The 26,466-nt window shown below is 34.9% G+C and overlaps 2 protein-coding genes across 6 annotated transcripts in view; both read left to right on the forward strand.

Moving 5' to 3' along the window:
• Window positions 1-26,466, forward strand: part of LOC124178533 (glutamate receptor ionotropic, NMDA 2B) — a 2,057,245-nt gene that overhangs the window by 199,764 nt on the left and 1,831,015 nt on the right. The window lies entirely within an intron of this gene.
• On the forward strand, window positions 7,894-13,163 carry LOC124178550. 5 transcript variants are annotated; one of them, XM_046561988.1, is made up of 7 exons: window positions 7,894-8,053; window positions 8,785-8,859; window positions 9,172-9,276; window positions 9,530-9,562; window positions 9,650-9,873; window positions 10,856-11,015; window positions 11,684-13,163. In XM_046561988.1, the coding sequence occupies exons 1-7, from the start codon at window positions 7,930-7,932 to the stop codon at window positions 11,722-11,724; spliced, it is 762 nt and encodes a 253-aa protein (XP_046417944.1). In that variant the 5' UTR covers window positions 7,894-7,929; the 3' UTR covers window positions 11,725-13,163. The 5 variants fall into 5 exon arrangements, with proteins under 5 accessions (XP_046417944.1, XP_046417942.1, XP_046417943.1 ...); XM_046561986.1 differs by having other exon boundaries at window positions 11,703-13,163; XM_046561987.1 differs by lacking the exon at window positions 8,785-8,859 and having other exon boundaries at window positions 11,703-13,163.

Here is a 26,466-nt window from a genome sequence, read left to right on the forward strand (position 1 = left end):
CGATCTCTATAATAGGCTTTCGTGATAAAACATACGAGTCGAAAGTCGTATGGATAAAGTTTTTTGACTCGTGCGTTACAGCACTCGCCTTCGGTTCGTGCCGAAAACCTCACGTCTCGTCAAACCCTACTGAAAATCGAATCTCGGCATGGGATCTAATGTGCGATTTTATATGAGATATCATACGAACCTAAATAAGATCTCATATTGTCTCACATAAGATCTCAATAACGAATTTGAACACAGGAACTGAGTGAGATCTCATATGAAATGTCGTGTGAATTTTATATCAGATATTCTCATATCACATCTCACCGTACGAAAAAAACCTATGTAATGTAAAACTGTGTATAATTGTCAAAGAAATTAATAAAAAAGGGGGTTATTGTATGGAGAATGTCAACTTTCTTGGCTTTCATGCTATTCTTGAAATGTAAAATTGGATCTGCTATGAAAGTTAGTCGTTCATTTACACAACCACACCGATTTAATTTATTTTTAATCCTCAGCAGCAATCATCCAATATGTACGTAAAATAACACATATCATACAAGCAGTGCCATAGCTGAGTGGCTAGGTAACAGATTGTGGAACTAGACGGCCCTGGGTTCAATTCCCGTGCGTGTGTAAATTTTTTTTTTTCAGCAAAATTGGGTGCAATCATGCATTACGTAGCACATAGTGAGGTCATTTTCTCCATATTTGACAATTATACGTAGGTTTATATTACACAGGTTTTTTCCGTACCGTGAGATGTGATATGAGATCTGATACAAAACTCACACGACGTTTCATCAGATTTCATTCGGTTCCTGTGTTCAAATTCGTTATTGAGATCTTATAAGAGCTGATATGAGATCTCATTTAAGCCAATATGAGGTCTTATGTGAGCTCGTATGATATCTCATATAAAATCGCACATTAGATCCCATGCCGAGATTTTCAGTAGGGAAAAGACTTATGCATACTCGTTATGTACTAATACGATAATATAATATTTGATATTGCGCGCCAAGCGGATATCGGAACCGAACGTAAGGATGAGAATGCAAAACAGTGACTGTATTAATATATGTAATCGTAATATATATCCGAGTATTTTTATTCTAGCAAAATTCTCGATGTAATATTTGGTCGCACATTTTCATACAGTGTTTCACCTATCAAACGAAACACAGGCATAGTATAATTAATAATACTAAAGCCATTATTGTATATAGTCGTAGTCAATAAGTGTGACTTCCGCTTCCGACAGCCATATTGTCATCATCAACTCGGCTTGCAGCATGGCTTGCAGGCATCATGGGAGACGTCTTCCCCGCGCCCGCCTTAGACGGTGTGATCCGCGGCCATCTGATGTCGTATCAAAATATAATTAACTAAATATGTATTATTCCACCCAGTGTCATACAAGTAACAACATACAAGTGAAGTAGTGTTATGTGTACAAGACTTGAGCCAGTATCAGGTAAGTGCACATTTTACCCAAATTCATTCAAACTTCTGCTGCGCGTCTTTGGCATGACTTGTTGCGTCACTGCCGTGCGAACTTCTTTACGAAACTGGTAGCCCGTGCATTGAACTTCTCCTGAGTAAGATAAAAAATGCAATTCTTTCCACAAAATTTGCTCTCGATTATTTTCTTTCGCCACCTCATGATTATCAGTGTAGCACGTTTCATTGCCAACTCCCGCTGCCCACTGCTACATTCGGTTTCATCATCCTAGCATCCAGCTATTCGATAAGGAGTTTTATGACCAGCCACGCGAATAGCTACCAACCAAAATAGAACAGTAACGGTAAAACAGTAAACATTTAAAAAAAATAGAGGTGACTAATATACTCATTTAGTTATTTTCGAATTTCTGGAAACAAGCACCCTCATTGAAACTCTAACACTTTGCCCTTGTCTTCACTTATCTGAATGACATGGCCAGCAAGTTTACATGAAGCTGAAGTTAGCGGCCACTTCTTTTGAAGAGAATAATACGGTACAGTTAAATATGTTTACGGTACTAGAAAAGTGTTAAATTTTCTTGAGATTTGCCTGGAAACCCCCTTGCGTAGGGGATTGGCGAATGGCGTGCACTACTTTCCACGCGGTAGTGGAATGACTGCGAGTTAGTGCATAGATATAATCTGCATGGCGTAGCGTCAACAGTTTTGAATCTAGTTGCAAATCGTCCTGTGAGTCAATGGCGTTGCAAGGCAACTGTCTTGAAGTAAGATAAAAACTGACGATGAGAATTATAGTGGAAATACACCAGCTTCCAGAGAGGGTTTAGTAATCAACATTAGTGCACTTGGTGGACTAACTTGGGCTACTAGCTTCAGCTTCATCAAGTTTACAAAGGTGCAAATTAAAAAAGGCTTTGCTTCTTTGGTTTATTGAGATCTGATTTATATTTAATGAAATATTTGTGCTTTCTCGATCCGAATATTTTGTACAAATAAGATAACAATTTTTGTTGCCACATTGCTGTGAATGCAAGGTATATTTGTGAACCATGGACTATGTCTGATCCACTAACTGCCTCTTATTTCCTTGATACGTAAATAAAAAGGATAAGGATTGCGAACTCAGGGTGTCTAGTGCTCAGGGAGTCTAGTGCTCAGGGAACATCTTTAAACAAGAAATTGATAGGCAATTTCATGTTCATGGAGGTTTCAGGAAATTCCCAGAAATTCGAGTTATTTCTGGAATTTCGGATTTTTTTCTCTATCTAATATGATTTTTTACCCTGGTTTTGTCAACACCATATAATGCAAACATTTAATTTTGATAGTATTTTATTTAGCCACTGTGGCAAATCTGCTCTTCTTAACTGATGGCATTATTGAATACAGTGCTATATTTGTGCGCCATGTGAGTTCGATTTACTCATCTACATTACACAATCTAGTCATTTAAGTAGTAGAAGTGGTGTTTTTATTCAGAAAAAACCCTTATAAATCAGTGAAAAATTTGGAATTTTCAGAGAATTTTATATTTCTCAGTCACTGGACACCCTGTACACTGGACCAGAGTCCTTAGTTCACAAGTATAACCTTAATAAATTGACCGATAGTAATGCCTGAATGTCACAAAGAACCCTTATCTTTTATTTACAGATTATATGTGTGTGTATATTGTATATACTCATTGAGATGCCTAAGGTATTGAAAGATTCTCGGTATGTGACGAGAAGGCAACGAAGACGTCAAATTAAAGAAGAGTATCGGAAACTCTGTAATACCAATGACAATTCATCGATTCCTCGCCATATCCCAGCAACAGTTTGTACTTGTACAGATACAAAGTCTAATACAGCTGAGTTCAACAATGGTGGCATTACTGCAGACGTACAGCTTGATCCAATAGATTCCAACAATATTGGCTTAAGTGAACCTATTCACGAAAACCTCAATGATAATGTCAACTTTAGTGACAGTAGTGGTGGTAGCTTGCCTCAAAAATGCAAGCCGGACCCTAACATTGATAAATCAGACTTACGGAATGATCTTCGAAACTGGGTTGTTAATTGTTGCATCAATCATAGCAATGTTAATGCTTTATTGAAAATTTTAGTTAAACATGGACACGACGTACCTCTAGATGCAAGAACTTTACTTCAAACTCCTCGAAAGCTGGAAATTATTGATATGAGTCCTGGGCATTATTATCATTTTGGTCTAGCGCAAGGTTTAGTAAGAAGTGTTGCCAAGTATTATTCAACTGAAAATTGTCCGAAAGAATTACAAATCAACATTAATGTCGATGGACTTCCCTTGACAAAAAGTTCAGGCAGCCAATTTTGGCCTATACTAGCATCTATCGAAACAGATTTTTACACCGAACCCTTCATCGTCGGTCTATATCATGGTAATGAGAAGCCTCATGATAGTAATGAATTTATGAAGTACTTCACCGAAGAGTGTGATAGGATCATTGATGCAGGTTTGAGTATAGGTAATAAAACAGTTCCCATTAAAATTAATGCATTTGTTTCCGATACACCTGCGAAATGTTTCATTACTGGAACCAAAGGGCATAACGCTTATTTTGGCTGTGGGAAATGTGTGCAGGAAGGAGAATTCATTGATAATCGAGTGACATACCCTGAGACAACAGCAAGATTACGAACTAACGAATCATTTAGACTGAAAACCAATGAAGAGCATCACAAAAAAACATCTATCCTTGAAAACTTATTTATCGACATGATATTAGATTTTCCAATAGATTATATGCACTTGGTCTGTTTAGGTGTAATGAAAAAACTGTTACAGTTTTGGATCAAAGGAAACAAAGATGTTAGAATGACAAATTTTCACCGTAAACGAGCGTCAGATCTATTACTATCATTAAATAAATCCATATCAAAAGAATTTTCGAGAAAGGCAAGACCTTTGGAGGAAGTAGATCGGTTCAAGGCTACTGAACTACGACAGTTGTTATTATATACTGGACCAATAGTATTTCTCGATAATTTGCCGAGTGACAAATACAATCATTTCCTATGCTTGAGCGTTGCGATTCGAATTTTAGCGAGCCCTGAATACCACATAAAATTGAACGATTATGCCAGACAACTGCTACAGTATTTTGTTGAATCTTTTCCATTACTCTATGGTCACCAGCATGTGTCATACAACGTGCATAATTTGATACACCTTTGTAATGATGTAAAGTTGAAAGGGCCTCTAGATAAATTTAGTGCGTTTAAATTTGAAAATTATATGCAAAAAATTAAAAAGTTATTAATAACATCCAGCAAGCCTTTAGCACAACTTATAAAACGTCATCAAGAAGAATGTAAAATCAACGTCCAATCTGAAAAATTTGAATATCCAATCATAAAATATGCAAACATTGAAGAGACCAGTAATGGCAAAAAAAACATTCAATCTATTCGGTATCGTGATTTTTTTATAAGTACAAAAATTCCTGACAATTGCTGTTGCTTAAAAGATGGTGCAATTATCGAAGTATCGAGAATTCATCTCGAAAATAAAATAATATATCTAACAGGTCAGAAATTTTTAAACCCGAAATCATTCTTCAAAATACCATGTGAATCTTCAAAAATTGGAATACAACTTGTTGATAGACAGCATCAACTTGTGAAAGTTTGCATTTCCAACATTAAATTGAAATGTCTAAAATTCAAATTAACCGATAGTGAAAATGTGGTCACTCCATTGTTGCATCATTCATAACACGTAAAGTAATTATAAATATCATAGTAAAAACACAACGTCATTCTTAAATTCACGATTTATCTATTTTAAATTTCCCGCTTAGTCCCGCGTGTCACAAATGTTCGCGCTCTCGCTTTTTCTACAGATTTCCGGGCTGGCTGGTGGCCATATTGTTTTATTACGCATTTCGGTCGTAGCTCCCACGTGTCCAAGTATTGAAGTTTCGCATTAAATAATTTAATTACTTGAAATACATAGATCGATTGATCTCGATTAGTGTTATTGCGTCCAGTGCAGTCAGTGCAGTTAGTGTTGTACGCAGTCATTACGTCATTCTCACGATATATTCGGACTTCAATAATCAACCGACTGATCAGAATTGGTTCTGCCGGTTACATCTACACAATCTATAGGTAATTTTATTTGAATATTTTCCTATATAAATCGAATATCTTTTTTCATCGATGCGTCTATTTACACGGTTCCGTGATCCTATTTAAGTCACGTAAACGGGCACGTAACCTAAGTAGAGTTACGCTAAATCTAACCTAAAAATTCACAAGTTATGCTTTGCGGGTGACAGACACCGGCATCGTGGCTTCTATCGCGCGCGCGTGTATTTTCGACATCAAAGATTTCGAACTCATTTTAACCTCTTCTGCATGATATTTTACTCAGATGTAAAACTTACACGTGAATTGCGCGACTGATTGTGAGTGTCCCTCAACCATGTGGATAGCCGCCTCGTTTTGGGATGCTCGAAATTTACGTATACAAATTTTTGCAATTCTGTACATAACCGTCCAACATGCGATAGCCAGACACAAGCCGCAAAATATACGTAGTTGGTGATCGCTTTATCGCTGTTAATTATGATTAGACGAACACGCTATGATAATTCATCAACTGTCCTCTTTTTCCATTCAAGAAACATGCCGTTGCCCTACGCTGTTGTATCTTTTTCAAATGATGATTCTGACGATGAACAAGTGACATCTGAGGTCCCGAGTTGTTGGTTAACTCACAACAATACAAAATGCTGGTGGCCTAAGACAAAAAACATAAGTGCATTCATGGTTAAAAAAGTATTGCCCGATACTGAAGATCCTAAGTGGGAATTGTACGACGTCATATTCGAAAACTATTTTGGTAAAGTTTCTATTTATTTATTGTCTTGAGCAATGATCAAGATAGGCAAAAATCTGTCGATTAATTATATCACAGTCGATGTTTTAAATTATATCATCGTAAACTTGCTCGATTTAACAGTATTGTTGCGAATACAAGTCAAGGTTTTTTCATGGTGGATGTGCTCGAAAAACTTCTACTTTACTTATATGCTGGTTTTCTTTAGAAGGTATATACAGAAAATAGTTGCTTAAATGAAGCCTTGTATTCACAAAAATACAGATGATTATCAGGTCATGCGTAGTTGGGTAATAGTTAGAAAAATTTCCTGAATACCATACCAATAAACATTAATATTAATTTTAATGTATTATGTGTTTAGTATTTGCATTATTAGTACATATTTCCGATACCGTAGTTGTTTTACTACCTGAAGTTCTGAATCTTCATTTGAACGAAAATTTAAAGAATTTACCATGTTATTTTGTCAGCCAAAATTCGGGAAAAATTGAAACCTGATTTCAACAGTAGAGTTTAATTTTTTGACACTTCAAGTTTCAATTTATGGAAAATTTTAGTAAAAACCAGCCTAGTATATAAACCTGTTGCAATTTTCGTTTTAATAAAGGTTTGGAATTTCAGGCATGTAGCTTTTATTCCATGAGAGTATTAATATTGTATATTATTAGTCCAATGAATCTGAAGATATTGCCTTCAGGTCACACATTTGATTGGGTGAAGAGCTACAGCTTGTTAATTATAAACAGCAGGTGTCTATAAGACCTGGAAATCTGGAAAAGCTGGAAATGTCAGGGAATTTGTACTGTCTGGAAAACTCAGGGAATCTTGTCTCATTTCACTAAGTCGGGAATTTTTTTCGAGTCTTCCAACCTTTTAAATCTCAAATTCAACGCCTCAAACATCAAAATTTGTTATCACGCTTCCCAATGCATGTCTTCACAGTCATGGGAAATTGATAATATTATTATAAAAGTACAGCACTATTTTCAGATAGGTCTCTAACTGAAGTAGCACTGTCATGATCTACTAATACTTTCGATTGCCTGTGACTAAACAAATGTTACATGCAAAACAATGGTCAGGGAAAAAAATTAATTTGGTACTGAAACACCTAGAAAAGTCAGGCAATTTCTGATTTCAGATTTGATGGCAACCCTGATTAACAGCAGAGATAGTGGTATTTACATGATCAGATAAAGTAAACAAACATATAATTATTTGGACATTTACCAATAGCTTGAGAGTCCCAATAACCATATGTTTTTTATCAACTGGATTGGTCAAAAACGTCAAGTTACTAGGACTGTCCAGCATTAGGTTCATGTCTAATGATTGGTTCATTTACCTTATTTGCCGTGATTTTCAGACTCGTTTCTTTAAAGAGAATTAATGACCAATATATTTTCAATTTTCGTTTTGTTCTCAATTTATGAATATATTTTTTGTTTACATGCAGAGAGTTTGGAAAAAGCCAGAAAAAAAGCTGAGAGTATTTCATCAAGTGATGAACAAAATATACCAGATAGAAAACGGATTCAAAGAAAAAAGAAATCTGTGTCACAAAAAAAAATTATTGGAAATTCAGACAGCGAACAAGAAATGTCATGCAGAAACATGCTTAAAAAAATTCCTGATCTACCACATAATTACGTCACTAACAACAGCATGCAGTTCGATATTGAAAATATTCCTGTTATTTATGAAGAGACCGATGAACCAAAAGGTATATAAATCCAAAGTCATGCAGACAAATATTCATCTTCGTACATACAATGAACACATGATCAGGACTAGTGTAATTTGTCCCATTCTACATTTGTTTTTCTAATCCATTTCAGGTTATCCATTAACACAAACTAACATGACTTTTGACTGTCAGGCACCCACATCAAAGAAATCAGGTACACATTTTTGTATACAACAATTATTCAACACGACTGTGGTTTATGAATGACGTGACAAACACGTAGAAAATGATCAAAATTTGGAGTGTTCTAAATAAAATCGCCACTTGTAATTTATAATGATCATTATATTGGTAGAAATTATTCTCATGTGCTTTTGAGCCTTTGATGATGTTCATGGGTACTCTACATTGAAATAGGCGAACCCATAATTTTGTCATTGAAAGATTTTGTTGCGTAAATCAGTTTTGAAGCTAAAAAGTTATATGAAAATTTATGTGCTGTTATATTAAAAGTCACAAACTGAAAGTCACGAGTTTTTTGTATTTTGATAATTATATACGTAGTTTATTATAACATCTTGTATTAATTTGCTCACAATGTTCAAAAAATTAATTCATAAGAAAAAAAGAATCTACATTTTTTTTTCTCATCATCTTTTCTGTGTCCTTCAATCTTTGTATAACAAAAATTTGAATAATTTATTGAAATTTGAAACTTTCCGGAATTGATTATTGCCCGCGAGAATATGTATACTCTTTATTGTCAGATTCACTTAAAACCACACGCAACGTCCCAAAAGTGTTATCGCAGCAAGTACTTACCAAAGCTCCAATTGAAACAGGTGATGTCAACTACATAATATCATGGCATGATATTTCTTGGTCTAAAACACCTTTAAAAAAATCCCTGTAGTCTGTATTAGTTTGTCAATTCGAAAAAGTTTTTGGGGGTTCGAGGCATTTTGCGTTTATATAGTTAGATTGTACCTGTTGGGTACTTTTCAGGTCCTTTTCCTTCTCTTTACTTGGAACACGCCTAGAAGCCGTAGGCCTTGAATCACACAAAAACTTTTTCTTGCCCTTTTACGAAAATACTGCCTTTGTAGCATGTATTTCATAAAACTGCATAAAAATATCGATATTTTTATCTACAGAGCAGAGATTACTTGTAGCACCAAGTTCATCACTACCAGTATATGATGCAATAACTACCTCTTTGCCATTGTACACATCTAACAGATCAGATGCGTATACACAAGGTACCTACATTTGTGACCATCTCATTGTCAGTATAGCGCCGAGACTGTAACTACAAAAGAAGAATTAATGTAGTTGTAAACTGTATGTGTATACGACTGTCAGTGCCACCAAACTTGTGATTCAGAACTAGTTTTGGAAAATTGGCATATCTGTTAACAATAACATGAGGTTGATTTCCCTGTAGTTAAATCTCGGTGCCATCATTCTGACATTTCTAAATTTGTTCTAATATTTCATTATGGTATTTTATAGATAGGTCCGAGTCTTTGGTACGAATTATTGAAGGTTTGTATTATCCTCTACGTAATGAATTAGTGGTCAGATATGACAGTCTTATTGAGTAGCAGAATAATCAATCGTATTTTCCTACAGATAATTTTAATAAATTATTCAAAAAAGTTGCTGAAATAGCAGTAGAGGTAAAATCTTTGACAGCAAGTTTGAATAAATTACAAACAAGATTTCATGATGACACCGACACCCCTGCAAGTGCTGAACTGCTCATGATCACAGATTCGTTACCATTTCCTACAATTGATAAACTGAAGGACTTTGAATACCAATTGGAAATAAATGCTACCCTAAAATCTAGTGTGGTGAGTACTTGAATAGTGTTACTCTTGTTAGCTCGAAAATTTGATATTGGAATGACAGTAGAACCCTTGAGTTTATGGTAGCTCAAATCGAGAACGATTCTTTAGGAAGGTCTTAGATTAGAAGACTCAATGTTTGAGAGAAACAATGTCAAGAAGCTAACCGTTTCTATTATGTATTAAATTTGTACAAACGTTATCAATGTGGTAGCAGTTATAAATCCCACTGGATTTAAGAACTCGCAGCCCATTACCCAAGAAACACAGAATAATATCAACTCATAAAGTGAAAGTCAGTACACAGCTTCAGCTGAACGAAAACGTTGTGAAGCCACAGACCGGACGTGAAATATCTGTCTGAAGTTTTGATGGATCGAACTTGATCCGCAATTCAAATTTTCGTTGACTTAAAATACCAAAAACAAACAGCTAATTCAGATTAATTGTTAATCCCAAGTCCACGGTTTCATTCCTGCAAACAATTGTCTAAATTAAGTTCTTTGCTTTTCGACATTTTGCATTAGCGAGAATTTGAGAATAATAAGTTTGATCGACCAAAATTTCGGAAACATGGTGAAATCATTTTTGCCTCCTAATTAGGTAATTGAAACAGCTCTTATTTGATTAAATCAATTGGCTTCTTGAAATTTTCTTACTGTATATTTTGATTTTCAATTTTCAGAAAAAAGCAACTATTATGACAAAGTACGGCCATTTTGGATCATGCTATGTATAAAATTACGTGTTATATGTATTCGTTGCACTCTTTGCTATTGATTTTCTCCCTACATTGAAGCGTAAAACAATTTGAGAAATTTCATGATAATTTCTTACGTCTGTTTAGAGGTTTTTTTTCTCAGAATATATGCGAAAATGAAATCCCAAAATTATATAAGTATGAAGAATGTACGAACTAATTTATTCTTCAATTTTCTTGAATTTTATGTCATAGAATTGATTTGTTGACCATTTTGAATAACCGTAGGGATCATATTTCAAACGAATTGGAGGTAGCGGAGCAAAAGATACTACATTGCGTATTCTTCGAAGAGTTTTCTCAAATGCAGTGGCTCAGAATTGTTCCTGGTTGGGCCTACGTGATAATTTTTCAGTCCAAAATTTGGCTATAATAAAGATCACCAAAGGTATTAATTATCAACAATCAAGTAATAATCAATTCATATGATAAGAATCTTAAGATTGAACCTCAGGCAATTTTTTTTGCCACTCATGTACACACATACAATTGAATTTTACGGACAGCATTCTTAGTTATTAGAACTTACATCAAAGTGAAGTACTCATAATCTTGTTGTAATGTTGCTGTGCATGAAGTAGCACTGGATAGCTAGTGAGTGCCGAAAATTATCACAGAGATGAAACGATATTACAAGTGTGTCAATAGCGGCCAATTGCACATTGCACTAGTTTTCAGATTTTTATGTCTCTATAAACAAATTTTTCTTTACATTCAGCAAGGTTAGAGATTGTGTTACGTTATTTCATTTCAATGCGATCTGGGAAGTAATTTCTGCACAAAAAATTCGGTAGAGAATTTAGTTCGCTAAATTACGTATATTGGGATAGTGGCAAGGGGCGAGAAAAAAATCGCATGATGTTGAGTCTTAATTATGTATGTAAGTACAATATATGCTAGCAATAGTTATTGCTATTGCAATTAATCTTTGCGATACCACTAAAGTCTTCTTCACTTTGTAATGCCATTGCAGAAAAATTTCACCGCGAAGTGGATTTATCCAATGTAATTCATCTGATTCAGACTCGGAATGTTCCTTTCCCTTATAAAAATTAGATCTATTTTTATTTCCTAGATGCAGTAATGGTGAATTATAACATGACGGACAAAGAATTTGAAGAAACTTGCAGTGAGTGGTTCCGTCAAGGAAAACAAAGATTTATCAGAGAAGAGAAGGCGAAGGCCAAAGCACGAGCATAGAGGAAGCACGAGCAATCGCACAAGTTCATACTGTAAATTAACCACAGTTCAACGAATTGGAGTCAATCTTATATTTAATTTCAATTTATTCTTGTTTTACAACTTACATCTGTACTGGCTCAAGTTAATTCATGATACTCACCTACAAACTGCAATTCATATAGATTTTTAAGTTCATTTGATAGCTTTCATACCTTCATATATCTTAATCTTAAATAGTTTGAAGCTAATTTCATACCTCGAATGTTTACGGTGCAGTAGTTTCACATCAAAACCACAATTGTATCATGTTTACCATGTACTTTGTGGTTTTGTAGTAAAACTCCATACTAACAGTATAAATATTGTCCCACTTTCCGGTGATGTGAGCAACATATTCGACATGGAGTTGGATAGAAAAATTATAAACAAACTACACGGAAAAATGATATAACGGTAGTTACCTTGCGAAGCCACTATATATAGCCTATACGTTCATTTTGAATTTACGTATTTTTGAAAGGATTCCAATTCTTGTTTTATCGCGAAATATAATACCATATAATACAGCCACAAGTTACATTACAGGCACATCAGTGTTGACTTGATTCCACATAGGTTATCTATGTACCTAAGTAATTTTTTGTTTAGTTCCGTATACGTTTCATAACGTAAAAGTCAGATACTGGTTGTAGTATTACTCTTTTTAAATGTTCATTATCATATGATATGTAAAGTACAAAATACCCTGGTGGGAATTTCTACGAATTTCTAGGGAAATTGGAACAGTTTTCATTGAAAATTATTGTTTTTTTTTTTTTGTAGTTTATCAACAAATTGTAGATCCCGTGGTTCATTTGAAAAATTGTAGATTTTTGTAGTGATTCAGAAAACCTCGTTTTTGTCAATCAAATTGGAAAGAACTATAATTTTTTTTATAAAAACCTAAACTTTAATTTTCCTTGAAATTCGGACTGATTAAATTTTCAGTTACGTTCTTATGGCAATTTTTTTATTTACTTTTTCCTATGGGCCGTTCGAGTCCTCAGCGCTTATTATAGATTGTGATTGATATCTACTATAGTACCTAAATATTGTTACTTATGTGATACTACGGGTGAAATTGTGAGATTCTTATGATCTCCAAGAACCATGTTAAGTAGTGTGTACTTATTTCTCGCTGTAACACGTTGAATTTTTATATTCTATTACCTGTATTATATTAAGCAAAATACGTATAACGGTATTGTATACCCGTTTCCCTATTGTCACTTGTATGACACTACATCTTGATTTTCTAGATTCTAGTACCTTTGTTATTTTGTTATATTACTCATTTCTAGCTGGTTAGTTTTATGACACATGGTATTTCGATATTCTGGGTGGTAATAAATAATCTTTTCCATATATATCCTCGTATTTATGTGCTTTTTTTAAGCAGCGTGCACGCGCGCATAAAATGAATCGCCGGATGTTACACGGAGTAACAGATACGTATTAAGTACGTTTATTCAATGGCTCTGATTTGGATGTATTACGCAGCAGTTATGAATCTGAACTGTCACTACTATATACAACTGCGCTGGATGCAAAAAATAAGAACATAAATGATACATAACGGACTTGCAAGGGCATGAATCTCATCCATATCTGTGATATCTTTGATACGTATCTCTGTTCTGTACCTGTTACGTAGCTGCCATAATGGTTTGTGGCGGACATAATAGAGTACATGTACGGTACATGTAGAGCACATGTGATGTAGCTGTGATTTCGGAAGGAACAAGATTCAAGTATTTGTTACGTTACTGGTATATGAATGTGCTGCCTGGGAAGAGACGATTTTGAAGATTTTCTTATTGGTCTTGATATGATAAAGAAATTCGAACTAATTCAAGACGAAGATCTACAAATATCGCGGAAAAAAGAAATAAAGATAGACAAAACAGAGGGAGACCTAAGAGAAGAAACAAACACACTGAACAAAAATAACAAGACAGAAGAAATCAGAGTTAACTTCAACGAACACGTAGATGAAAACGAGTTTAATATCACGCTAAGTCACTTAGAGGGCACACAAAAAATAGAAATCGAAAAACTTATAGACAAACACAACACAGTATTTGCGAGAAATAAATACGACGTAGGCACCGTTACGGACTACGAAGCTCGAATAGACTTACTGGTGGACAAATATTGCAGTAAGAGGCCATATAGATGCACCTTGGAGGACAAAAAAGAAATAGAGGATCAAGTGGGAAAATTATTGGAAAATAAATTGATTGAAGAATCTTACAGCCCATTTGCGGCACCAGTAACCCTAACATTCAAAAGAGAAGAAAATAAACGATCGAGATTACGTATAGATTTTTGCGAATTGAACAAAATAATCACACCCCAGGCTCATCCGTTCCCTTTGATAGACGATTTAATCATAAAAACAAGAAACTGTATGTTCTACACATCACTAGATATCAATTCGGCCTTTTGGTCAATTCCATTACGCATCGAAGATAGACAAAAAACAGACTTCGTTACACAGGAGGGGCACTTTCAATGGACGTGCCTCCCATTCGGTTTAAAAACAGCACCAGCAATTTTTCAAAGAGCCTTATCGAATATTCTGAGAAAATACAATCTAAAAGACTTTTCAGAGAATTACATAGACGACATTCTAATTTTCTCAAAATCATTTAAAGAACACGTCGAACACATAGAAAAAGTCATAAAGGCAATAGCAAGCGAGGGCTTCAGGCTGAAATTCAAAAAATGCACGTTTGCAACAAACTCGGTAAAGTACCTCGGACACATAATAGAAAACAATACAGTAAGACCAATGAAACACAACCTGATTTCAATACGAAATTTCCGACCCCGAAAACGCAAAAGAATGTTAGACAGTTTCTCGGGAAAATCAATTTCTACCACGATTACATACTGAAAAGCTCAGTACTGCTAGATCCGTTACATAAACTATTACGGAAAAATGAAAAATTCATACGGTCGGAAAATTGCGAAAAAGCTTTCACGGACATAAAAAAGTTACTATGTTCTCAGCCAGTGTTGGAAATATTTGACAACAATTTACCAATAAGAATCTATACAGATGCATCACTAAACGGCATCGGTGCAATATTTAAACAAATACAAGATAATGGTAAAGAAAAGCCAGTGGCATATTTTTCAAAGAAACTTAACGATTCACAAAAAAGAAAAAGAGCAATTTATTTGGAATGCCTGGCAATAAAAGAAGCCGTGAAATATTGGCAACAGTGGCTGATAGGGAAAAAGTTTACAGTATTTTTCGATCACAAACCCTTAGAGAATATGAACCTAAAAGCTAAGACAGATGAGGAACTCGGTGAGATGACGTATTATTTATCACAATACGACTTCGATATTAAATATATTCCAGGAAAAGATAACGTCGAAGCAGACAGTTTAAGTAGAAACCCAGTCATCGAACCAATCGAAAATACAGAAGAAATACTAAAAACAACAAATCTAATAAAAATAACAGAGATAAAAACAGACCAAAAAGAGAATAAAATATTGCGAAAAACTAAAACAAAATTCACAGAAGTAGACGGACTGGTCTATAAAATCGTCAAAAATAAAAAAAAGATAATTTTGTCTGAAAAGCTAAGCCTAGAGTTAATTAAAGAAATACACTCGGAATGGTGCCATCTAGGAATTAAACAAATGATGAATAGGATATATCCTCATTACACAGCTAAGAATATGACCGCGAACATAAAGAAAGTATGTAAAAACTGCGAAACAATTGTTAAGAATAAATCTAGAGGGCAAGGAAAGTATGGACTAGATGTCACAATTAGGGCCGGCAACAAAACCATTCGAGATAATGTCAATAGATACCATCGGCGGCTTTGGGGGACAAAGATCAACGAAAAGATACCTTCACCTACTGGTGGACCATTTTACGAGATACGCGTTCATCTCAACATCAAAAAATCAGAACGCGGTAGAATTCATCAAGTTAATAAACACCGTGTTAGAAACAGAGAGAATCGGAACAATTCTTGCTGACCAATATCCGGGAATTAACGCGAAAGAATTTAAGGAATTTTTGGTGGAGAACGACGTCAGATTAATTTTTACGGCCGTCAATGCGCCAATGGTCTGAACGAGAGACTGAACCAAACTCTAGATAACAAAACGAGATGTAAAATAAACGAGAAGGGAGAAAAGAGAGCCTGGACAACGATTGCCAGAGAATGTGTAAATAAATACAACGAAACAGAACATACGATAACGGGCTTCACACCTAGATATTTACTTGAGGGCACAAATACCAGCATCTTACCTGAAGAAATAAAAAAAGGGAACAACAAAGAAGCTTGGGTAAAGGATAGAGAATTAGCTGTAGAAAGAACAAGAAAATCACACGAATATAACAGAAATATATTCAACAAAAATCGAAAAAATCACGAATTTAACACGGGGGATCTAGTATATATGGAAAATGGCAACAGGATAAATAGAAAAAAATTAGATGAACTGAGAGTTGGACCTTTCCAAATAATAGAAAAGGTGTCCAACTCAGTGTACAAAATAAAAACGGGAAAACGAAACCAAGAAACTGGACTTTTCCATGTAACAAAACTATTACTAATGTTCGAAAACGGTGACGAGGACTGAAAATCTTATGAATTTTCACCCGGGGGAGGGGAGATGTAACGAAAGTATACAGTCGCTAAGTCTACATAGGCCGCGCCCCTCTACGTCACCTTATTTTCGTGACCGATAATGAGGGATTATCGGAGACGTATCCCGAACGATCAGTCTCGCGTAAACAAACAGGGAAGAGACAACGTAATTTTAATAGAGTGAAATATAACCTTTAATTGTCGTTTCTCTATTTGCAGAGAAACACTTTTGGTTATTCTTTATCAACTCCAAAAGATTCAAGAGGAACTTCCATAGTACCATTATATATCTATATATTAACAAAAAGAAACACCATACATGAGTAATATTCTCGCGCGTTCGACCGTGACTGCACCAATTCACAGAAAAAAGAGAACAATAACACGAAAATAAACGTAGAGGTATAGATATATATATCTTTCAAACGTTATCCCGTCCTACGTTCAGTTCATCACAGCACAAAAATGTCAAAATTATCAAATTCCAATTTTCTTTATGACTTATCTTATTTATACGCGGTTTTCTCGTTAGCTCTTTCCTTTCAACTCCAAGGACTCTCGGGTCGGTGAAATTGCGAAGAATTGATTCTCGAAATAATAGACTGGCCAAATCGATCGTGACATCCAACACGGTATACCCGCTACGTTTCCTCACTTCCTTTATTCCGAGTTGTTATGGTTTCCTTCTCGACTGTTCTCCTTGACGTCCCCGGAAAGAAAGAGAGTGAGATTTTGGCGATATCGAAGATCTCGCCACTATTCGTTGGCCGAGCGGTTATACTAACCGTCTCGGTAAATTACGCCTCTGGGCGTAGCGTCCTTTGTTCTCTCTTGCGTTACATCTTCTTGCCTCACAAGGCCGCGAATATTTAAATTTCATTTCTCACCTTACAAGTGACTCTCAGATTCAGACGTGAATCCTAAAATAAGATACGATGCATAGAAGGCAGTATTTCGTGCAAACTATTGTTTGTCGAAATTAATGTACACCACTCACCAATGACAATTATTTAATGCAATAGAATATTATAAAATAGCGTCTACCAAATGTCCATCGAACAGGAATGTAATTTGCGGAGCCTGTTGGTGTGAAATTGGACAAATAAGTTAAGAGCAAAAGTGGGCGAGTATTTCAATAGAATGACGTTAACATCAAGGTATTGTAAATGGCGTATTATATTATACTAAAGATTTCTCGTATCGACCGCAACAAATTGCTCGTTTTCAAGGAACTCAGCGCTACACGCTTCAATGTTCGGCGCTTCACGCAGCACATTTCGACAACTTATCCTTAGCGGCCACATGGGGTAACTCATTACCCCACGCTGAAAAACCTAGTTGTACAAGACATATGGGTGTTTTAAGACTTCTAACCGATTGTTTCATGTTTGTTGAAGAGTTCTTGAACATTTCTAATGATTTTTATCACACTTGTCTATTACCGGCAGATGTCGTTACTTGTATCAATTTCAAAGGTTTTAGACCTCTAATTTCACATTTTCTGAGCCTTGGGTAACTAGTTACCCCTTGTGGCCGTTAAAGGCTAATATAACTTTACCAGCATGAATTCCATTTTCACTCATGTAACGCTTATAATCAACAAAAATGGGCCCCACACCCGATGCATTTCATCACCCACGATGTAAGCTCTGTATTCTCACCAATTTCGTATAACGTTCAAAACAATACTTTTGCTTACCTGTGCATGGTTCTATAAGATACTGGACAAGCAGTCAAATGCTGCCCTGGACAAATAACTACCATCTGAAACTTTTGAATCACTTTCAGTTTAAGACATAAATTTTCCTCTATACTGATAACATGTGGTTGGCATATGAAAATTGTAAAGAAATAACTTCGCATGTCCTGTAATATCGCGGGTCACCTCTTAACGTTTTAGAGATATGGAGAGAGTATTTTGTAGGAACAAGTGAACGCAAGATAGATGAATCTCAATTTCATCTGCGTTAGCAATCTGTTACCTTCAAAAAAAATAAATATTGTGGTGTAATAAAGAATATTGAATCACAAAGGTATTAACAAAAACTTAGTGCAGTCCACATAAATACTGAGTCACATCATTTACTTTCTTAGAACGACAATTACATTACTCGTAATGTTCGTAGCGTTTGCTCCAAATTTATGTTCCACCGGCAACATGATTACAAATCGGTATTCATGAACGTTTCACGAATAATCGAGCGGCGCAGCTGTTCACCGTTCCGTTTGATTCATTTACTCGAACGTGTCACGGGACCGAAATCCATCGGTAATATCTCGAATAAATGTTGTTTCAGAAAACATAACATGAAATTGCATGTACTGCATCTTTTACTTTCAAAGCGCGGATTCCCGAAAAAATACATTATATCAAAGATCTCGCACCGTTGGTCTGAGCTTGTGACATGTATTATCAATTGATAAATTGGTGTTAAAAATTGAAAACTGTATAAAATAGGGTTATTCACTGAGAGTAACAAATTTTAGCTATACTTGTTGTGCTAGGCGGTTGAATAAAATGTAAAAAAAAAAGAATTTTGGTTCATAGTTTTCACCTCGCAATGTATTCATTACTTGTTCGAAAATTGAGACAGACGTTTGTGGTTACGGATTATGTCGTTCCGGCACTTGATCAGTGAATTAAGGCTTAGACTCAGTCTGACTACATCTAGGTAAGGTTGCCTGCAATTTTCCTAATCCTTCATGCGAATACAGGTGTTTCTATTGAACATCTTGACACGGTCCACAGACGCGTAATATGATCCGGTGCACCACACAAGTCTTCGAAAGTCTACTGTTAATTTATTATTATTTATGTAAACGTGCGCAAATTGGAGTAGACGTATTACTATTTTGCTTTCTCATGATGGTCATAAGTCAGAACGTTCTCAATTATTAATGGTACATTTCTGAACAGGTATAAGAGTGTGGTTCCCTTACAATTACTTTATTGTTTACTACGGTACAGCAGTATCATTCCCGCATACTTACAAAAAGTAATGAAATCGAGGCAAAAACATCTGAAATCTAAAAAAATCCGCGAAGTTATCGGAACCAAATCACAAACGCCGTGAAGTCGGACCTCTCTGTTTCGCGGAGTGACATCGAAACATCATTCCAAGCCCTACGTACTTGGCGGGCACATTTTTGATGAAAATCAATTACGAATGCCAAAACGACAGAGTAATCATGGAGTGTAATCCATCGCATCAATTCGCGGAATAATGACATGAGAATATAAACTGTACATAGTTTTACGGCGCGGGATAATATTTATTTAATCACGCAGAATAAAAACTCGATGCTTTATGGAAACAGTATACTCGATTGAATATTTTACGTGGCACAAGCAGCCAAAGCTTCAATATGTCCAATTTACCTGCCAATATCTTGTCCTTGCTAGCTAGCCAAAAAATATTTAAATTTTTACTAACCATGTTCGAAGATGCTTATAATAACGTAATAAAGGACAATCTAAGAATTGCATCCAGAGGAATTAATGGGCTCGCCGTGCGTAATGAGCACACACCCTGTCGAAGAAATCTCATAGCAAAGAATATGTGCCCAAAAAGTGAATATATTTGGAATCGAAGAGCTTCTCTTAGAGTCTGGAGCTTGACTATTATTACAGTAATATTCGCTGACGCCACGACGCAGCACCCTTCTTCAGTTGTAGACAAATGATTAAACATTTGATGACTCATATGACCGAATACTATATCGGCATCAGCCGTGCCAGGGTGTATAAGGAGTGTGAACATAACTTTGTTACAAGAAGAATACATTTTCTGAAAATCGTGGTCGAAGGCGCCTGCACCCCATCACTCCCGCACACTCGCACGCAACGGTTTTCGGACTGCAATCAATAACAAATGATTTCGAATAAATGATTGAAGTGCACATATGCATTCCAAAATTGAAATTATACGATAATATTACTTTTCAAAGCTAACTGATCAATAGACTGAATCTCATGAAGCCCTCAATTCTATAAAATATGCAGTTAAACTAAAAGTGATAAATAAAGGTAACAAATCTGATACGTTAGTGAAATTAAACAATCTGTCATCAATTAATCATCCTGATGCACAATTCATTTTGCTAAAAAAAATTCAGTCCATTGATAGATGGTAACAGACAGTCTTGGAGACGGAATTATTACACGGGATCACGCACGTCACGAACAAGTATGACCGTTTCGATAAAAAAATATAAGGTGAATGTGCCCGCAAAGTACGTAGGGCGTGGAATGATGTTTCGACATCACTATACGAAACTGCGAGGTCCGACTTCACGACGTATATCTACTTGCTGAGAGATTACTTCACGACAGAGACTGGCAATATCTAAGTTGTTCTTGAATTTTTATTGTGAATTGGTTTCCATAACTTGGCGGATTTTTTTACATTCCAGATATTTTTGCCTAGATTAATAGTACTCCGAGTTACTGATATGCATGGAATACCCATTCATACCTGAAGTATGATTGTAATTACTTGGAAAAATGATATCATTTGCATTTGGAAAATATCATTACATAGAAATTCGATCCTTATTCCTTATTTTTGCGTTGGAATTGAAAAAAAAGACTCTAAGTATATTCGTAGTTTGCAATTGGAAGAAAAACCGAATCTTCTTACTTTTTTAATTTGTACTTATTGTTAGAACAAAGACCAACTCTCATTACATTTGTAATTAGAAGAAAAAGCAATACTAATTACATTTGTAATCTACAATTAGAAGCAAACTCGATACTCATTACAATCGTTACTTGTTATTGAAATTTTTTTTGTTACAAATTGCAATTTTAACTAGTAAGTTTTTTTTTCTAATTACAAATTGAAAATGCAATTAGTATTTTATTTTCTCATAGTTACTTACTAATGTTATTGGTAATTTAGATGTAATTAATTGCACATAATAATTAATGGTGCCCAACACTGTTCGTATCATTTCTAATTACAACAAATTAATTGATAATTCTCTTAGTTTTTCAGTCATTATATCGAAAGTAAACATTCATTTTGTTGTCATCACTTTTAACGTTCGAGCAAACTGATACGAATATTAAGTTCTGCATGCAAATTTGCGTGCTAAAAGTAATTACAACAAACTATAACTGTACTTTCGATACAATGAGTAAAAAACTGTAAGAAGTAAGTTCACGTGCAGTACTGCTTAAAATTTGTGTCAGTTTGCGCAAATGCTGAAAGTAATCACAATAAACTTAGTGTTTACTTTCGACACGATGAGTGAAAAACTATGAGAATCATGAATTAATTTGTTGTAATTAGTAATGACACAAATCAAGTTTTTCCAAATCAATATCACGATGAATACAAATTTCACACAAATTGAGCTCAGCCCGATTCCATAGTCATCCCACTATCAAAACTAACTATCAAAGTTTTGTTTTATTTCCGAATTCTTGGAAAAAACTTCAAAAGAGACTGTTTTTCACTGTTGCTGACGATCTATGCGAAAACGGATTCAAAATTTTGAAAAATCAAACCCTTTGACACAAAACCATAGTGGTCCATACTTTTTGTCCTGTGACAAGAGGTGCTGAAAATTCGATGTCCGTGTGATCGAAAAAAAGTGAAAAACTTGTTATTATATTTCTCGTAAACGGTAGAACCTCGAGGTCTAAAATTTAGTGGATTTTCATATCTCAGTATACACGATGACTTACCGAAATTGGAGCCAAATAGAATTTTTCAGACCTGGTGACTTACTCGTAATTGGCGGAATCAGTCATATAATATATAGTTTATGTTTAATATGTCTCTTATGTTTCCAATAACGAGCCTAAAATCCACACAATATATGTGTTGTAAAACTGCAATCACATATTTCAGAAATAGTGTTACAAGTCAAATGATATTTTCGAAATATTCCGCTCTGTATGTAATAAGTTCACCCACTCAAAAATCAACAAAATTGCATATCCATGATTCAGCACATTTTCGTAGAGTGGATCAATAACAGAGCGTTGTATTTTTCATCTAACGTACATTCGCCATTTAAATTTTTCCCAGAGTTAGATTTGTCAATTATTATTCTTTATTAGTCCCGAATCACCTCGAACAACGCTTGAGCTGAGTGGTAATCAAGTTGTCATATTCCCCCCTACTACTCACTAAAAATATGTTAAACATGTAAATATGTTTTATCGCACTGGTTTGACAAGATGGCGTTGTAAGTATTAAACCATTCTAATTATAACGGCTATTGTGTCAATTGATGGAATTCTGTCTCACGGAGAAACGAAGATTTGTAGTATAGCCGTACGCTGCAGATAGTGTTGTGAGGTTCGGATACGAGCTTTCAGTTGCATAGCTCAGTGATCGTCATGGAAACGACGTCGGCGCACTGAATAGGGTTGGCGAAATCTCTTAGGGGTGGTTTCGCGTGTTGGCACACCCGGGATTCACTAGATTGGGCGGTGTCTTCTGTCTTTCATCCGTCTATCCTGTATTTACACTGTAAATTTTGCGAATTTTTTCTACAAAGAAAAAACACATAAAAGTAGCTTGATAATTTATTCGTTTCAATATTTCATGTACGCTTGTATTTGCTGAGGTGCTTTTGAATGTAATAGAATCGCGTGTCCTCGGTTGTGGATAGTGAAAGTGTCGTGAGGTGCAGTGTGTTCTAAATATAGTGTTAGCGGAAATGAATGAAACGTAAATGTGAAATGTCTTGTTATCAACGCTTTATTAACAACATCGTTGATGTCGTTTAATGAGTGTCGTTATGAATTGCAAATCGATAACATGAACGAATCGTCGATCGAATTTCCAAATAACAAGTAAAATTTGACATTAAAAAATTGAATACAGCGTATTAGAGTTTAACTCGGCGTAGAAGCGAGCGGTCGAGATTACGTGTCTGATAGTTGATGGGTCACAAGCCGAATAAATACTTAGTGATGGAATAATTAATTTCAAAGCATACAGATTCAAGCAAGTACCTGTATTTCTTCAAATCACTAGTCTTCGCTATCGTAATCACCATAACTAATTACTGTCATAGTAAAACCATTCGCATCAATCATCTATTTATTATTAATGATGTGTGGCTTGGCAACTGTTCGAGTTCAAACCGATGATATGAAACACCGTAGTAAACGTAAATTATACGGGATAGTTAGTAGATCTGGAGACTTCAGTAATATTTTTAAACAGAAATAAACGACAGAACCGTTGGTGATATTCGTCACTTTATCACTATACCAGAATTTTTGGTTTGAGTATTGCCTATACAGTGTATACTGTATATTTGTTAGTCAAATTAGTAAATTTACCAATACCAGTGATATTTCTAGTTTTTTGATATCGATCGCGCTCAGTAAGGTTGTTAGCTATAGATTTTCAGGATTTATCAGTGTAATTATTCGAATACTATAGATATATATTGTTGAACTCCGTAGAGTTAAAAATAATATTGTAAGAAATTTCAGTAGCAGGTAGAACGATATTTTCAATAGTCTAAATTAGCGTACGTGATTTTATCTTAAATTTTGTATCATCCGCATAAGTCATACATACTTAGTAAATAAGACTACTATTTTCGGCATTTGAAGTTCTATTTCCGAAAATATAGCGTTTTTGACAACTTTTCAATACAAAATATGAAATTGCCGAATTAACTGATTTTTTGGCATAATAATGTTTACTGGGTCACTATCTCCATCTCACGAAAATAGGATCAATTGACTTGAACGATGTTCGATAGTGTGAAAGATAGAGTTTCAGGACTGACAATTATAAGAGAATGACCTTAATTAGAGAGAATTTGTCTACCAATGGCACACTTACCGATAGATTATAGTACATCGATATTGTATCTCTAGCAGTGTGTGTTTGGCGAAGCTCAAAGAATGCGATTTCTCTGGACAGCTTATTTTATCCGTTTATCATTCGCTGGGATGCAATAGTTTAACAGACTTCACAAAATCTTTACTTATTTAAGTAGAAAGTGAAGAGTTTTTAAAATTTTCACGCATACTATAGGTTTTAGTTCATTAATTAAATGAATTCTCCTTCATTTATACTGAAAATGAATTTACTAGTATATGAAACTCGTACAGCTCACATTCTATGTCCAGGACCGGAGTTATAATTTTGGCGGCCCTAGACTTTAAAATAATTTCCGCGTTACGGGGAAAACAGGGGGGGGGGGGGTGTTGCGTACGTGATAAAGAATCTCGATCACCTTATGATAATACGTATCACAATTCTGCTGACGAATGTGTAAACAGACTTTTCTTCGAAATTTCTATTCTGGTTATAATATCGGCAAATGAAGAAACTCAGCGTGTAACTATGCTTTCAAATTTTATATTATTTTTGTATTTTTTATGGACTCAGAGTATACATTGTTTAGATAATTCTTATCCCATACAAATCTAAAAATGTACTGCACTCATCTTAATCACAAATTGAGAGGAAGCATCGCCATTTATGACAGGTTATGTACTAGTAGGCGATCGAGGCAGTGGATGAATTTCCAAAATTCCCATTTTGACAGATGATGTTTCAATTTGAATCGGGTTTGTTTTATTCAAGAATATGCAGAAGAGGCTTTATGAAATATTTTTTTCCATGAATGGAAAGCATCGCTTTGATGACGATAACGCCTACCATTTCGCTCGGTGACAGTGTCTTGTTGCGTCCACGATATTCCAGAAACGGCTGATTATAAGTATCGATTCATTGAAAGCTTGGAGATAGTATTCTTAAACAATTGATCCTTTTTTCAACGGCGCTATTTTTGTTTCCTCAAAATTGTAACCGCTTACAATTGAAATTCTATTTTTTGTTGAAAACCTGCGAATTATTGACATAGTTAACGAGAAAGATGATAATTAAAAAAAGAGAAACTATGCTAAAGAAGATAAACTATTCAAGAATACTATCTCCACATTTAAACTGAATCGGTTAAGCCATTTTTGAGATATCAAATATGCGCGTCACCAAAGTCCTCTTTGGATATAGCAAGACATGCCAACGACCGAAATGGTTGACATTGTTGTCGATACCGATGGTACCTACTTACTGATTCTAATTGGGGAAAAAAAATCAAAAAAAAAAAAAATTCAAAGTGAAAAAAATTCTTGAATCACATACTTATGAAAAACAAACCCCAAATGAATGGAATGATTGGTTGTCGAAGCGTAAATTCCTCAAGCTTACTCACTTTTTCAGCCGTCTATTCGTACATTATACATCCATAAAATAATTTGAAACTAATTTTCATTTCAAGGTTTCCTCATTGATTCGGAAATATGTAATAATGTCTGCATTTACTTCACAGTCATACAATTGAAAATCAAATTAGTTGTAATTTTACTAATTTCAGCTTAAATCTTTATTTTTCTTCGACTTTTCAGTCAATCCCGTTATTTTCATAACCAATTATGAATAAGCAATTCCCAAAAGAATAATGTATTCCAAACTCGAAGTTGAAATAGTATATTGTGCAATTAGTAAGCAAAAGACACGATTCTGAGTGAGTGTATAGCTAGCTGCACGTGCCGAATGGGCCAGTTAAATTAGACCGAAAAGTAGCTAATATCTACAAAACGGATTGAAAAGCCAAATTTGTTAGGGCAAGTAGAGGGTCATCTGAGATGCCCAAAAACACCAAAATCCAACAAAATTTCCGTGTACATCGGCCGCCATTTTGAAAAACAGATAATCCTCAATATCTCGGCTCCCATTGGTCGGATTTTCGATTTTTTTAAAAGTTTTCTAGAGAAAAATATTGTCTACAACCTTTATTCGAAGTATTTTTGATAGCTGTGGATGAAAACGTTTTACGATAAAAAAAAGTGCCATAAATTGATGTCTAATAATGTTTATTGTCAATTATATTGCCCCCTTTCGATGTTATCAATAAAAGTTATAGAGGACTAAATTCTGAATAATTTTTGTGTACGATTTTGCGATTACTCGAATATTACCTGAGATAGAGAGCGTCAAAGTT

The sequence above is a fragment of the Neodiprion fabricii genome, chromosome 3 (genome assembly GCF_021155785.1).
Source record: "Neodiprion fabricii isolate iyNeoFabr1 chromosome 3, iyNeoFabr1.1, whole genome shotgun sequence".
Lineage (NCBI taxonomy): Eukaryota > Metazoa > Arthropoda > Insecta > Hymenoptera > Diprionidae > Neodiprion > Neodiprion fabricii.

What these genes read in the sequence shown, in the direction of transcription:
- LOC124178550 (XM_046561986.1), top strand. Translation starts at nt 7,930, where the DNA reads ATGTCATGCAGAAACATGCTTAAAAAAATTCCTGATCTACCACATAAT. An exon ending in ATCAGATGCGTATACACAAG is followed by an intron (nt 9,277 to 9,529) that starts GTACCTACATTT and finishes GGTATTTTATAG; the next exon opens with ATAGGTCCGAGTCTTTGGTA. An exon ending in TTTGGTACGAATTATTGAAG is followed by an intron (nt 9,563 to 9,649) that starts GTTTGTATTATC and finishes ATTTTCCTACAG; the next exon opens with ATAATTTTAATAAATTATTC.